The sequence below is a fragment of the Vespa velutina genome, chromosome 10 (genome assembly GCF_912470025.1).
Source record: "Vespa velutina chromosome 10, iVesVel2.1, whole genome shotgun sequence".
Classification (NCBI taxonomy): Eukaryota; Metazoa; Arthropoda; class Insecta; order Hymenoptera; family Vespidae; genus Vespa; species Vespa velutina.
Genome location: NC_062197.1, coordinates 6586330 through 6601021, shown reverse-complemented (window position 1 = coordinate 6601021; position 14692 = coordinate 6586330). Strand labels below are relative to the sequence as shown.

The window sequence follows — 14692 nt, the reverse complement described above, 5'->3', positions numbered from 1 at the left end:
ATCAAAATATTCTTTTATTATAATCAATTGTGTAATGGTAAGCATAATTAAATATTTCTATTAGATTTTATCTTATATAATAGTTTAAATTAATTTATTAATATATTACAATATTCTCTCTCTTTGATTACTTTTTTATATCCGAATAATATTAAAATCATTGATTCATGGCTCAACTGATATAATCATTACGTGTTCATAGATTCTTGCCTGTCTTTTTTTTTTTGTAATTTTTTCTTGATCAATGATAAAAGTGATATCACGTATTAAGGAAAGTATAATTATTATATAATAATATATTTCAATTGTATTTTACGTATAATTATAATTTATAGATATAGGATATTATTGGTTAACATTATTCGACGGATAATCACTACAAGTGCATATATAATATATGTATCATATATGAAGCATTCAATTTAGTCAAACTGTGTATGTATGTGTGTATGTAAGATAGTAAATTATCCACATCAGATGGTATTCAATAGCACGGGTATTTAAATTAATATTTGGAGGACAGTCTTGATAAATTTGTATTATTAACATACATAATCTTTTATTTATTTATTCATTTTTTTTTTTTTTTTTTACTGAAAAACATTTTCAACAAGAATGATTCTATGACTAAGACGATGCAATTATTTGATGACGACGCAAATAATTTAATTGAACTTCCTCGTCATTTCGGATTTCCCACTAATACAATCGCTATGCGTGAATACGATAAAAATATCTTTGGATTTAGCACATCAATCGTTCCTAATCTTGCTATCAAGTATAATTTATATCGTGGGTGTAAAAATAAAACATGATTTCGATCCGTAATCAATTGAAAATCATTTCAAACGTGATCACATTTTCTATTTGATTTATTTAAAATGATGAAACATGTGAAATATTTTTAACATGAGACGTATCTCGTATCCGTAATAATAAGAAAAATAATATTCTACGTTAGATCGGACGAAGTCAATTAAGCGAAGCAGATCTTTTTATCCAAGTCTTTTAGCAAGTATCTTTCTTTAAAGCAAAGTGAAAGGAAGTCAACATGGTATCGTCCGAGATTCCTGATTGGCAATTACAACGAATGAAGAAATTCAGTTATTACGAGATTTTATGAAATTGCGAAGTTAATATAAGAAGGATGAGAAAAAATTATAGAAATGTACGAAGGAGAGAAAATATTTTAATATACGTTCTGTCGAGTAGTAAACTTAGAGTTAAAATCTCTCTTATCAATTTTATCTCTTTCACCGGTAATCTTGTGTGTACGTTAGAGCGCATGCGTGTCTTTAAAAGCCTCGAAAAGAGCGCGCGCGCAAATGATTGAACAGCACCGCACGCGTTAGCCAGTCGTTTGTTCATCCAACGGGCGTTCGGATCTATGTGCAAGTGTTCGTGCGTATAGAGAAAAGAAAAAGAGAGAGATAGGAGAGATAGACAGATAGATAGTTAGAAAGAAAGAGAGAGTAATAGAGAAAGAGAGAGACAAACAGAGAGAGAGAGAGAGAGAAAGAATAAAAAAAAAAGAAGAAAAGTGTCCTAATCATCGATAAGTGAAGTTTTGAAGACGAAGCAGCTCGTAGGAGGATTTATCGATTTTTATCGATGATAGTTCAAGTCTTGAGAAAAAGGATTAGAAGAGCGTAAATGTAGGAAAATATTAAGCAAGTTAACATAATGTAAATATCATAATCGCAATAACGTTAAATAGAAAGAAAAAAAAAAAGAAAGAAAGAAAGAAAGAAAGAAAGAAACAAATATCACTTTCACGTAGTAAAGATCTTTTATATATTACGAAACTATTTCTCCATTGTTATTTATTATTTCATTTATTTATCCTTTTTTCGCGTTATGTTCAAACGTCCTTCTGTCGTTGTTACATGTGATAACTCGATCGATAATTTTATTCGCTTTGATCCGGAGTGACATCATTACGAGGAAGGATATCTCGTGTCTTTTTTCTTTCTTTGTATTCGTAATAATAACATATCAAACATCGATCTTATATATTTTTCTTATTAGATATCCATTTTGTATATACTCAACTCGAAAATGGATTAATATATTATCTTCCTGTTTGGTGAGTGATATTGCTTTAACTGGTACCGTTAGAATTTCGTCTCACATGTCGTCCACGTGTTGTATCGTCATCATTTTCGTTGTCTCTATTTCAACGGTAAATTCTTCGAATATATATATATATATATATATATATATATATATATATATATATCAGATTGTATTTATATCAACAGAAAAAAAAAAATTACGCTTACACGAATACGATGGAAAAAAATGTCGAATTGATACATGTAATTTTTTTTCTTCGAATGATCCTAGAGAACGTTTACACGATCTCACGTATCTTATATATCTTATAATGTACCGAAGACCTGTTTTGTTTATAAATGTTACTACACGATAACGTGCACTCTTTTAAATCAGATCAATGAAGTTTTTCATAGATCGATTTTATCCAACAACGTTTGACTTTCAATAATAACGTACATAGTTCTAAAATATTGTAAAAGAAATTTTTTTAACGGTTTAGTTATTCAATCTCTCGTATCTGCGTATGTTTTTACGATATTAAACGATATTTACGATATTTGTAGGAATTGATATGTTAGCAATTAGATATCTATTTCTAGTGTTTTTCTTTCTTTTTTTTTTTTTTTTTCGTAGGGCCTTCGAAAGGAAAACTATCTGGTTTCTAATAATTTTGTTGGATCAATATTAATTTGTTTTTAAATACGTTTAATTAATGTTTCTATATGTACCATGCAAATAGTTATATTCTTTTTCTTTTCTATTTAGTACTATGATTGTGATCACATTCGTAAACTTCATTTGAACTTCATTTTTATTCCATTTATGGCAACTTGACTCGAATGTATTCGACGAGGAATCTTAAACTATATACAACCGATTCACGAGCAAGTGCAGACGACCGGTTTAATGATGTTAGATGAATGTTCAATTAACATATTTTTATATAATTTACACGTATGGAAATTCAAATTCGTGATAATTTTATCGATTGATTAATTACCTTTTTTTTTGATTTGTATAATTCGTTATGGAACGTGGAGAGAGAGAGAGAGAGAGAGAGAGAGAGAGAGAGAGAGAGAGAGAGAGAGAGAAAGAGAGAGAGAGCTAAGCGTAACCTTTAACCAGTGAAACTGGTGAATAGTAAATTATTTCTATGTGTTTCGTAATGCATTTGTATGTTATTGTTCATGCAACAGTTTATATCTTTTTTTCTATTTTCTACATATTATGTCACCATTAATAACAACATTAATTCTCTGTATTAATTTATAGAAATCGTAGAAGCTATTTTTTCGACGTAACAAAAAATAAGTAATAGAGGTAAAGATAATGATAGACAGAGAAAGGGAGAGAGAGAGAGAGAGAGAGAGAGAGAGAGAGAGAGAGAGAGAGAGAGAGAGAGAGAGAGAGAGAGTAATGGAAAAAAAGAGAGAACAAATTTATGAAGCAATGAACACCTTTTGCAATATTTCACGTATGGTCTTATCTTTCTTTAGAGGCGAAGGGCCTTGGTGAGCCGAATTCCTTGTACATGTGTGTATTTTCTTCTTGTACATATGTATATGTTAGTATGTTTCTCTATCTTTCTCTCTCTCTCTTTCTCTCTCTCTCTCTTTCTACCTCTTTATAAACATCTAACGTAAGATGACCGTAAGACGTATTTTTACTACTACTTCTAGGTAGTAGTGTAATAGAGTGAACACGAGTGTCTCTCTTCTTGCCGTGTAAATGACGTAATACTAAACGGGCGTGGGTTCGAGTAGACACGGAGTCATAAGATTTATACACTGCGCACTTGCTTTCTTTCTTTTCTTTTTTTTTTTTTTTTTTTTTTTTCTTTTTGTCTAAACACATGTATGATGTCATATTTGTATTATTTATATATATATGTGTATGTGTATATAGATATATAAAATCGAAAATTTCTTTTTAGAGATCCTTTCTCATATATCTCTATCTTATGTGTGTGTATATCTCACGTGTAATTAGCGAGACGTAAAAATAAAAGATACAAAAACGTTCTTAAATACTATACGCTGAGTCTTGAGACATTTTTAAAAGCCAATGTTTTTTGTATCCTTGCTAAGAATAACTACTACTTCATTGATATAGTTTTAAACACAAGTTGCGATATTTAATCACAGCTTGTCGTTTATTGTCGTTCGTGTTCTTTCGAGTTTATATTCTCTCTCTCTCTCTCTCTCTCTCTCTCTCTCTCTCTCTCTTTTTCTCTCTCTCCCTCCCCCCTCATAAATTCTTGTTATCTCTTATGCTTGTTTCCTGCATCTTACTTATTTGTTAGAGGATATTACAAAGGCGGACGAAATGAAACGTTGAGCGATACATTTGACCGTGAACTATAAATTACTAACAATAAACATTGATTAAAGGCCATGCGACAGAAGTGGAATTAAGATATATAGAATAAGTTCCCTATTGGTTACTCCTATTCGATTTCTAAATCTTTTATTCGACGAGAAAATTTCTTTTTCTTTTCTTTTTTGTCTTTTTATTTTTTTATTTTGTTATTTTCCTTGTCGTCGAATGTACAACGCAAATAAATTTCCTTGAGATGCCGTTGATTATATTTAGATTTCCGGCGTCGCAATGTTTTAACTTAATTTGATGAAATTCTTGATCCCCGTATCGAATACGGTCGATTGAAAAAAGCGTCTAACGATTATCGTCAGACTTTCGTCTTTCATTTTTAATTAATCGTTACACGCTAACCGGATACTTAGACGCGATATTAGAAAACATCGAGCAACCGATAAGAGATTCAATGGAGTATTATACGTTTTTAGAGACTTCTTATCCATAATAAATTTGTTTTCATGCCAAGCCAAAATTAATCTTTCGACATCTTTGGAAGCACAGGGTGAAGGTCTATAAAAAACGTACGAAAAAAAAAAAAAAGAATAATTTATCTATGTCAGAAAATTATTGTTATTTCTTTTCTTTTTCTATTTCTATTTTTTAATATCATTAATCGTGTATTTTTTAAACAACAAGAAAATTATTCTTTAGAAATGAGTAATTAAAATGCAGTATGTTACTTTGAAAATATTGATTTAATATCGAGCGAGACGTTTCGTGAGTAAGTACGCTTTCGTTCAATCAAAAACAACAGCTAACGAGATTAGTAAACAGAATTCCGATTGGCGGCAGTAAATTTCCGCGAAAATTCAATTACACGTTCGAAGGCCGAAGAGATCGGTAATTTCGGAACAATAGACTTTCGTGATTATAATTGGTAACTATGTTTATACACACTCGATCGTAAGTCTATTGATAAAGAAGAGAGATAAAGAATAGAAAAAGTGTAATTAAAAAAAAGAATCGATTAATACGAACGAATACAAATTGCTTAAAGATTCATAATAAACTAAATGAAAGGAAATGTGTCGAGTGTTTTGAAAATGGAAATGAAAAGTCTACGATCATTTAAACGTATCAGAAATTTAAGAAATCAAACGATATTCGAAGAAGACATATATAAAACATAAAGATGCGTGTAAAGAATAATAAATAGATACATGATTCATAAGTAACGATTGCGAGATATTTTCATATTATGAAGTTCTATGTGGACACTGGTTATGCAGTCACAAGGTTACTTTGTTTTTTTTTTTCTTTTTCCTTTGTAAAGGTATTTTTCTTTTTATTATTATTTAATCCTCGTGCGCGATAGTAACGAAGAGAAACGAAGAGTCGATTTACTGATCGATGGAGACATTCAGAGGATAAAAGGGGATAAATGACGCATGGTTCATCAAACGTGAGTTGCGAAGAACGTAAATACATAAGTATTTATTTACTTATATATATATATATATATATATATATATATATATATACATATTGAATGTGCAATGTCGTCATTTCACCGCAAGCGATGCTACGTCGACGTAATTGCCTATTTTGTCCTGTCGAATGGTTAAACGTCTACGATATTGATATTAAACTTCAAATTAATATAATTAAAAAAAGCTTTCATGGTTTATTTGTTGAAAATATTCGTATAATTTTAATGAAAAGTATATAAATATCTGGAAGATTCATGTTCACAATAATAGATGACGTTAAATATCAAAAAAACGATATGCGAATTCAACGTGTATATAGCACTGCTCGTTTGCGTTAACGCATCGTGCATGTTAGAACAACGTTACGTCACCGTTTGTCTGTACTGGCGCTATGAACGTTCGTTCTAACAAATTCAATCAAGAAAAAAAGAAAGAAAGAGAGAGTGCGAGGGAGGAGGGAGAGGAAGAGGGAGAGCGAATCTACTTCTTATTTAATTTTAATCGAAATAACTATAAGTCGATACACTTTTTCTATACTCATGAAAAAAGAATTTTGAGGCACGTATATGTATTAACTATATTATATATATTCATGTATATGTATATCTAATTCATATGTATTTATCATAATTTATTATTATACATTTACTTACTTATTTATGCTTGCCTTTAAATTTTGTATCATTGTCTTTGATAGATTAGTACAATATATTCGACCATATTTCTCAAAATGCTGAAGCTTAACGCGATCGAATTTTGCAATAGTCAAATAAGTTGTAAATAAAAATTAGTTATACACACGCACACACATGTACACATATATTTATACGCTACAAATGGATATGAAAGAGAGATCGTGCGCGCGTTCAAAAAGAATCGCTTTTGTTCGGATCAATAAGAGTAAGGCCTGTTAAGAAAAAGAGCTGAGCACACGCGACTGTATTCTGTGATTATTATCGTTGGTTCGCAAATATCGATTATTTTTTTTTTTTCTATCTTCCTTTTATTCCTTCTCTGTCTTTTTCCTGCTTTTAGTTTTTCACAAAATAGTAACGCGCGTACAACGTTCATAGGTTACACTATACATCATAGACGATACATAAATACAATATCTTAGGCGATAAGACCACCAAAGTAACATGCGATAATATTTAACGTATTATTTGTTATTTTTTTTACATAGAATATGTTAGATATCTATATGTATTTCGTCGGTAAAATTCGTCTTATTTGGTTATTTGTATATTCTTATAGAATCCTGAATTTTTATAAGGAGAGATAATATATATATATATATATATATATATATATATATATATATATATGTATATATATTATTTTAAGTAACGAATTATCATCCGACTTGCAAGTTTTATTAATATTATATTATTATACCTAAAAGACAGCTTTATTCGATCAAAATGTATGTATTTTTAATTTTTGTCGAGACAATATTATTATTATTTCATATTTATACTATATTATATTATTATGTATAAGATGAAGAAAAAGTGATTTACGTAATTTCAAATCGAGTCTGAAAAGAATATCAAAGTTTTTATGTTTTAAAAAGATTCTCCTATTGTTCAAAAAAAAAAAAAAAAAAATAGAAAAAAAGTATTTTTTAGTATAGTTATATAATAAGTACAAGTGATTGTCACGAAGGAGGTCATGCATTAATATAGATATGTACATTCTTTATGTGTCACATCATGTACTTACTTATATTTTGTTTTGATTTGTATATGTATCAAATGCATGAAGGACACAATGTATTTACAAAAGCATAAATATCAAATATCATAACAAATCAACACCATTATGCTTGTAAAAGTCAAGAGCTCGGACAGCATTTGTTTAACTTTCTTTTTATGTTATCGATTGTTTTGAAATTACAAACAATTGGATCGAAAAATGATAAATAATTTTAATTGATTATACGTATATTCGCGATTAATCATTTTTCACGTTATTTTTTATTTTTTTACGTTTTTTTTCTGTATTTTATTTCGTGTTATTTGTTAAGAAAGTTGACTAGCTTCCATCGAAAAAGAAACAACTGTTATTTTTTTTTAGTTTTATTTCGATTGTACACAATACGAATAAACAATATATAATAATGACTGGTAATAATAGATATGAAGCATAAATATATAAATAACTTATATGATTTAAATCGTGATAGAAAAATAAAAAAGGAAAAAGAAAGAACGATATAAATCAATATCGTCTACTCATAAAATCGTACAAAACAATAAGTAAAGCATTATAGAGATTAATTAATAAAAAGAGATCGGAATCTCAGCGATTAGAATTTTATTTACGACCAATTATTAAAAGTCTATGAATTAGTTATAAATTATTATTTCGCGTTTTTACAATTTCATTCGAGAGGGATAAATAATTAGTATAATCGTCGATCTTCGTTATAGGATTTACGTTGATTATGCGAGTATTATACGTACAATTTATGTAATTAGAAACAATGAAACAAAAGAAATTATAATTATTACTAATATGAATTATTTTATGGATTTCATTTTATTATAGCGGTTACATTAGGTATGATAATTATTGATAAAATTTGTCTTTCTTTCGTTTTTTTTCTTTTTTTTTTTTTTTTTAATTCCCCAATCGTTTTAACTAATTAACGAAATGTTCTATTTTATTCGTACACGTAAACAAGATTATCATCGCTGAAATTTAAGTCATCTTAATAAAGCGTATTTTGTAGTTTATATATGTTCTTTTTTTTCTTGTTTTTTTTTTTTTATAGCCAAGTTATAAAACTAACCTCGTCGTATCTTTGATTGATCTAGAGAAAAGGACTTGTCTTTTGTTTGAACGATACATTGGATAAGTTGTGAAGAGTCAATTTAAGCTTTCCCTTCGTAGGATCGTAGGCGCCTGTTAATGCGAAGTCTAGGCTCGATTGGCTCTATCGCAAAGTGCCAGTGCTCTTTCGTAACTTTCCTCGCGCGCATCAATATTATCGACGTTGGTTGGTGTACGATAATAATGATGATTAACTCCCGTTGAATCGTTAAACCGTTATACTTTCATTTCGTATTTGAGGAGAAGATAGAAAAAAAAAAGAAAAAAAAAGGGGAAAAGAAAAATAAAAGAAGAGAAAGGAGGAATACGACGATCAAATGTTATTAATGTGTTCTGGAAAATTTTTAATAGATACCTTTGCAATATCGCGAATTGATTTTCTTCTATCCTTGAACACAACTTACAATTGCCTTTGATCAATATCGATGGGTTATATATAATTCAATTAACGATTAAAGATTAAATGCGATTGAATTATTTCTTTGTCAATCTCAATGAAATGTTTATTTAATTATAAGTTAATTATTAAATCCATTACGTGTACATATATATATATATATATATATATACATTTTTATTTATTTATTTATTTATTTATTTATTGTTATCTTATTGATATATTTAAAAATTAATTAAAATGATAAGGGAGGAGTATAGATGATTCTACGGATTTACAAAGTGTCTACGAAATATTTAATGATTCATGATTTATCTATGAATAAAATAATTTTATGATTAATTGAGTATATTTACGAAATAGTCCGCTAAGGATTCACGGCATGTCTATGGAGTAGTTCCTCAATGTGCGAGTTTCAATCATGATCGGCGATTGAAACTGATCGTCAATGATTGAAACTCGCACTCAATAATTGAAATTCATCGTCAATGATTGTAACTCGCACCCTAACATTGATTATTCCTTAGATAAATCATTGAATCGTTCTGTTCCTAGATACGACAAAAATCATTGAGAGACTATTCCATAAAAACATTTTCATCTTACTTATCACTTTGTTTTACTTTTAAATAATAATAACAACTATATATAATAAAAAGAAATAAGAACAAATGGACATTAATTTTTTGCTACGATGAAAAATTTAATTCTCTGTAATTCAATTTTTTCGGGCTTAAGATGAAAAAATATTTTGGGAAGAAGTTACCTATTTTTTTTTTCTTTCTATGTAGTAAATGTTGCCGTTATGAAAAATATAGGTTCCTATAAAAAAAAAATTAACCTTGAAATGACTTTAAAACCTTTCATTAGATAAAAAAACAATAAATACTGTAATATTTCCCAGTGGGATGAGATAACTCTTATCTAAACAATTTTTTCTCAAAAATACTGTTTTTTTGAGATAATAATTTTTAACGCTATATTTTGAACACCTTGTATATACATATATATATATATATAGATTATAATATAATGTTATACAATATTCAGTATAATTTCGATTTAAAACAATATGAAGAACAATGTATGTGAATTAACAAATAATTTTATAGTGATAAAATAAAATAAGATAAAAAAATAAAGATATATATATATATATATATATATATATATATATATATATATATATATACTTAGATACGTGACTTTGAAGTTAGAGGGCACTATAAAGAGTTAATTTAATTAAAATAAAAATTTAAAAAAATTCTGAAATTATTAATAATGAAATATTTATTAGAATTCTGATTGTTAATCATTGAAACAATTACATATTATTTAATGTGCTTTTTTTCATTATTTTTACGATAATCAATATCTCATTCAACTGATGTTGCTCTGTGTTTCTAAACACATGTCGTTGGAGATAATGTGCATGTGTATGACATACATAGAAAGAAAAAGAGAGAGGGAGAGAGAGAGAGAGAGAGGGAGAGAGAGAGAGAGAGGGAGAGAGAGAGAAATAGATAGATCGATAGATAGATAGATAGAGAGAAAAAGAGAAAGAGAGAGAGATGTAAAAAATCGATTTATCACTATTCTTTCTTCAAGTGTCTGTTTAATTAGTTGATAATAGAAATGTTAAATAATAGCCGATGTTTGTAATTCCACTTTCGTATTCATGATTATATCATATAACGGTACTTCATATGTATATATACATATATATATATATGTATAATATACACAGATATATGTATAATATAATACATTTGTTTTGCAGTTGTGTGAGATAAACGGATCAGTTACTTTTAATGTATAATGTATATAATATTTCTCGAAATATCGGGCAAACAAAATATTATTAGTATATATATATATCTACGGGTTTTCTCTTTCTATCTTTGATATTGTTAATACGATATTTATTATATAATGTTGAGTTCTATGAAAACATTTGATTATTTCATTATTAGTATAAATTTATGATAGTACTTTTTAATGAAAAATTATAATTTTCTAAAAATAAATATACCAATAGATATACTTTTTCTTAGAATTATCTTTTACTAGTGATATCTTATCTTGTTTATCATATTATTGATAAACAGCACATAATATATAGATATTTCCACTTAAATGATTCACCTTATACGATTATACAATATGATTTTATATTATTAGGATCATATATGCGGAAAGAAAAGTCGATTAAATATACAAACTTTACGATTGGTATGAATATGAAAATTAAGGGGGGAAAAAAGAGTAAAACAAAATAAAATAAAAGAAAAAATTAAAAATATTCTCTGGTAAAGCTCTCGAGGACGTTATTATTTCCGATTTGGATTTTATTCCTAGTACAATTATAATTTCAGATTTTTAAGAAAGTTAAAAAAAAAAAAAATAAGTACATTATGATCAATCGAGAAAACAATCGATGCTTTAACTTTCGAGAGTGTCACATACATATAAAGTATGCAGTCCGGCAATATCGAAGTACTTATATTTTCTTTTCTTTTCTTTTCAGAGTATTTGATCTATCTGGAAAACAATTAACTTCGATGGATCATCGATCAAAGACTTGAATTAAATCGCCATCTTCGCGAGGGAGGTAGAGAAAGATGACGAAGATGTAAAACGTATGCAACGTTATTTTGATCATACGTTAAAAAAGAAATTAAAAAGGAGAGAGAGAGAAAGAGAGAGAAAGAGAGAGAGTATCTGTACGTGTATACGTGTACATTTAGAAGTGACGTGTACACACGTACTTCTAATAAATTCGAAATTCAAGAAAATAAATTGATAAGAAAGAAACTTTGCGAGTACATAAAAAGAGAGAGACGTGGTAGATAGAAGGAAGATAAAAAGAAGGAAAATAAAGAGAGAAAGAGAGAAAGAAAGAGAGAATTGTTGGGTATGTGCCCTGATAAGGAAAGAGTACTAACTATGAGGTGTGCCGTCAATGAAAAAGCTGCTTATGAAGAAGTTGATCCTTCTTCGATGAAAAAAATGGAGGAGTCGAGGATTAAAGAAGTCAAGATAGATCGAACGTCTCTATCAGAGGATTCTTCTTTGAGTGACCGGATTCAGTACGTTCCAAAAATCAAGTGGTTGGATCTTTCTGCGCAAATATTCATCCATGGAGGTTGTCTTTATGGATTCTACCTCATGTTCACACAGGCGAAATTTGTGACGTCTTTGTGGGGTAAGTTTTATCCGTTTATACAACTCATTATTAAAATTACTTTGTCCATTATTAACTATCAAAGAATCTTATACTTCGAAAAATATTATAGATATTAAGAAGGAAATAAGTATAGAGAGAAAATAAAAAAGAAAATATATATAATATTATTTTTGGTATATTATAAGTTAGTGATAGCAAACGTAATAGTTAACGAGAGGTTGATATCAAGAGTAAGGGCGATAAGGAAAAATGATAAAATGAATCATAGAGCTTTATTTCGTTCGATTATCTTGCCGTTAAACTGTCAACATATTATAGCCTCGAATTCTCTAAGTTAATCCCTATTACGTATCGAGATATTCCTTGAAAAATTTAATATGTAAGATATGTAAGATTTTATAATATGGATGACGGCAAAATTATAACTAAGAAAAAACGCTTACGAAATTTTATTAAATGAAATTCTTTTTTCATATTATATTGTGATTAAATTTAACCATGAAAACTTTTTTTTCCACAGCTTTCATAGTGATATACACTTCCGGTTTTGGCATAACAGCGGGAGCTCACAGATTATGGTCTCACAGGGCGTACAAAGCGAAATGGCCATTGCGATTAATTCTAGTCTTCCTTTTCACGATAACTGGTCAAGTATGTATATATATATATATATATATATAAATATTTTAAGATTATTATTTTTATTGTATTCCTATATTAAAGTTATAAGGAAATGAATAATTTATATACCAATAGAATAATTCTAATACTAATTTCAATTAAAGAAACACGTTTACGCATGGGCATTGGACCATAGGGTGCACCACAAATACAGCGAGACCGATGCCGATCCACATAATGCAAAAAGAGGTTTTTTCTTCGCTCATGTAGGATGGCTTTTTACAACACCTCACCCAGACGTTGTGGCTAAACGCAAAGTCGTTGATATGAGTGATCTTGAGGCCGATCCGATAGTGATGTGGCAAAAGAGGTGAGCTTGTAGGAAAACAAAGAAAGCATTTAAAGAAGAAATACAAATAATATATTTCATATAAATATTATTCTTGATGAATTATATATAGTTAAAATAAAAACAAATCGATATTTTCGTTTCGTTAAGACTCGTTAAGCAATAAGATAATATGTTTGTATTACTTTGTTGATATACATACACACACATATATATATATATATATATTTATTTATTTATTTATTTATTTATTTAAAACTTTTTTTAATTTTATAGATTTTATATACCTCTATTTGCTCTTTTGACCATTGGATTACCGGTCGCGGTACCTTATTACCTTTGGTCTGAAACATTCTGGACATCTTTCTGGGTTAGTTTTAATTTCCGATTTTGCGTAACGCTCAATATAGCTTTCTTCGTTAATAGTGTCGCACACATGTGGGGTCAGAAACCTTACGATAAGTAAGTCAGTTAGTCAGACAATTTCTTTAAATGAATCTTTCACAATGTCGTAGAATGATATTAAATGAAAGATATAATTATAGGAATATCTCACCAGTCGAGAATATAGCGGTTTCCATAGCAGCGCTTGGAGAAGGCTGGCACAATTACCATCATGTTTTTCCATGGGATTACAAGACCGGAGAACTCGGTGATTATTCTTTCAATATAACGACTGGATTCATCGATGCTTTCGCTCGTATTGGTTGGGCTTATGATCGGAAATATGTCTCGCCAGAAATGATACGGCGAAGGGCAAATAAATCTGGTGATGGTAGTCATGTTTGGGGTTATGGAGATGTGGACATCCCTAAAGAAGATCTTCAAGAATTAGAAACGATGGATAAAAAATTTTTATAAACAATTAGTTCCTTTTTTATTATATTAATACGCCGGTACAAAATACAGCAGATTCTTTGTCGTCGTTCTTATTATCCTGCCGTCTTTTTTATATTTTCTAGAAAAGTAAAAATATCTTAGATTTATATAAAAATTTTATAATCGTGGAATAACAAAGAACACGTTCTTGCATTATTAATTGAAAGCATAAATGTAATTCCGTATAATGAAGTATAAGAGTATAATGATGAGGTAAAAAGAAACAAAGAAAAATAAAAAAGCTATTTTTATGCTTTTTCGTTTTTTTTTCATATGTTTAATACATATGTATTTTCACGTGGTTGCATAAAAATACGTTAATTTTTATTTAATAAAGTATTATTAATTGTTGTTGTTGTTTCCGATTGTATGGATACATATTTTGAAATAGAAATGCAACAAATGTTATGTTACTTTTGTTGAAAGAATATTATTCTGATTTATTTGTCATAAGGCCATTAGCTTAATAAATAAATAAAAAAATAAAAAATAGATTTTTCAATCATCAAGTTTTCACGGTAGTTGATTTTCTGTAGTAGGTTTTTTCTTTAATGTGTAAA

At 28.5% G+C, this 14692-nt stretch overlaps 1 protein-coding gene across 6 annotated transcripts; it reads left to right on the top strand.

Annotated features, from left to right (window-relative positions):
• Nucleotides 1-18: 18 nt before the first annotated feature.
• LOC124952320 (acyl-CoA Delta-9 desaturase) lies at nt 19-14624 on the top strand. Of its 6 annotated transcripts, none has more exons than XM_047502003.1 (7): nt 1333-1655; nt 2029-2086; nt 11624-12301; nt 12804-12934; nt 13069-13274; nt 13530-13715; nt 13799-14624. In XM_047502003.1, the coding sequence occupies exons 3-7, from the start codon at nt 12013-12015 to the stop codon at nt 14112-14114; spliced, it is 1128 nt and encodes a 375-aa protein (XP_047357959.1). In that variant the 5' UTR covers nt 1333-1655; nt 2029-2086; nt 11624-12012; the 3' UTR covers nt 14115-14624. The 6 variants fall into 6 exon arrangements, with proteins under 6 accessions (XP_047357961.1, XP_047357959.1, XP_047357956.1 ...); XM_047502000.1 differs by having other exon boundaries at nt 1333-1685; XM_047502005.1 differs by lacking the exons at nt 1333-1655; nt 2029-2086 and adding an exon at nt 19-37.
• The last annotated feature ends 68 nt before the right edge of the window (nt 14625-14692 follow it).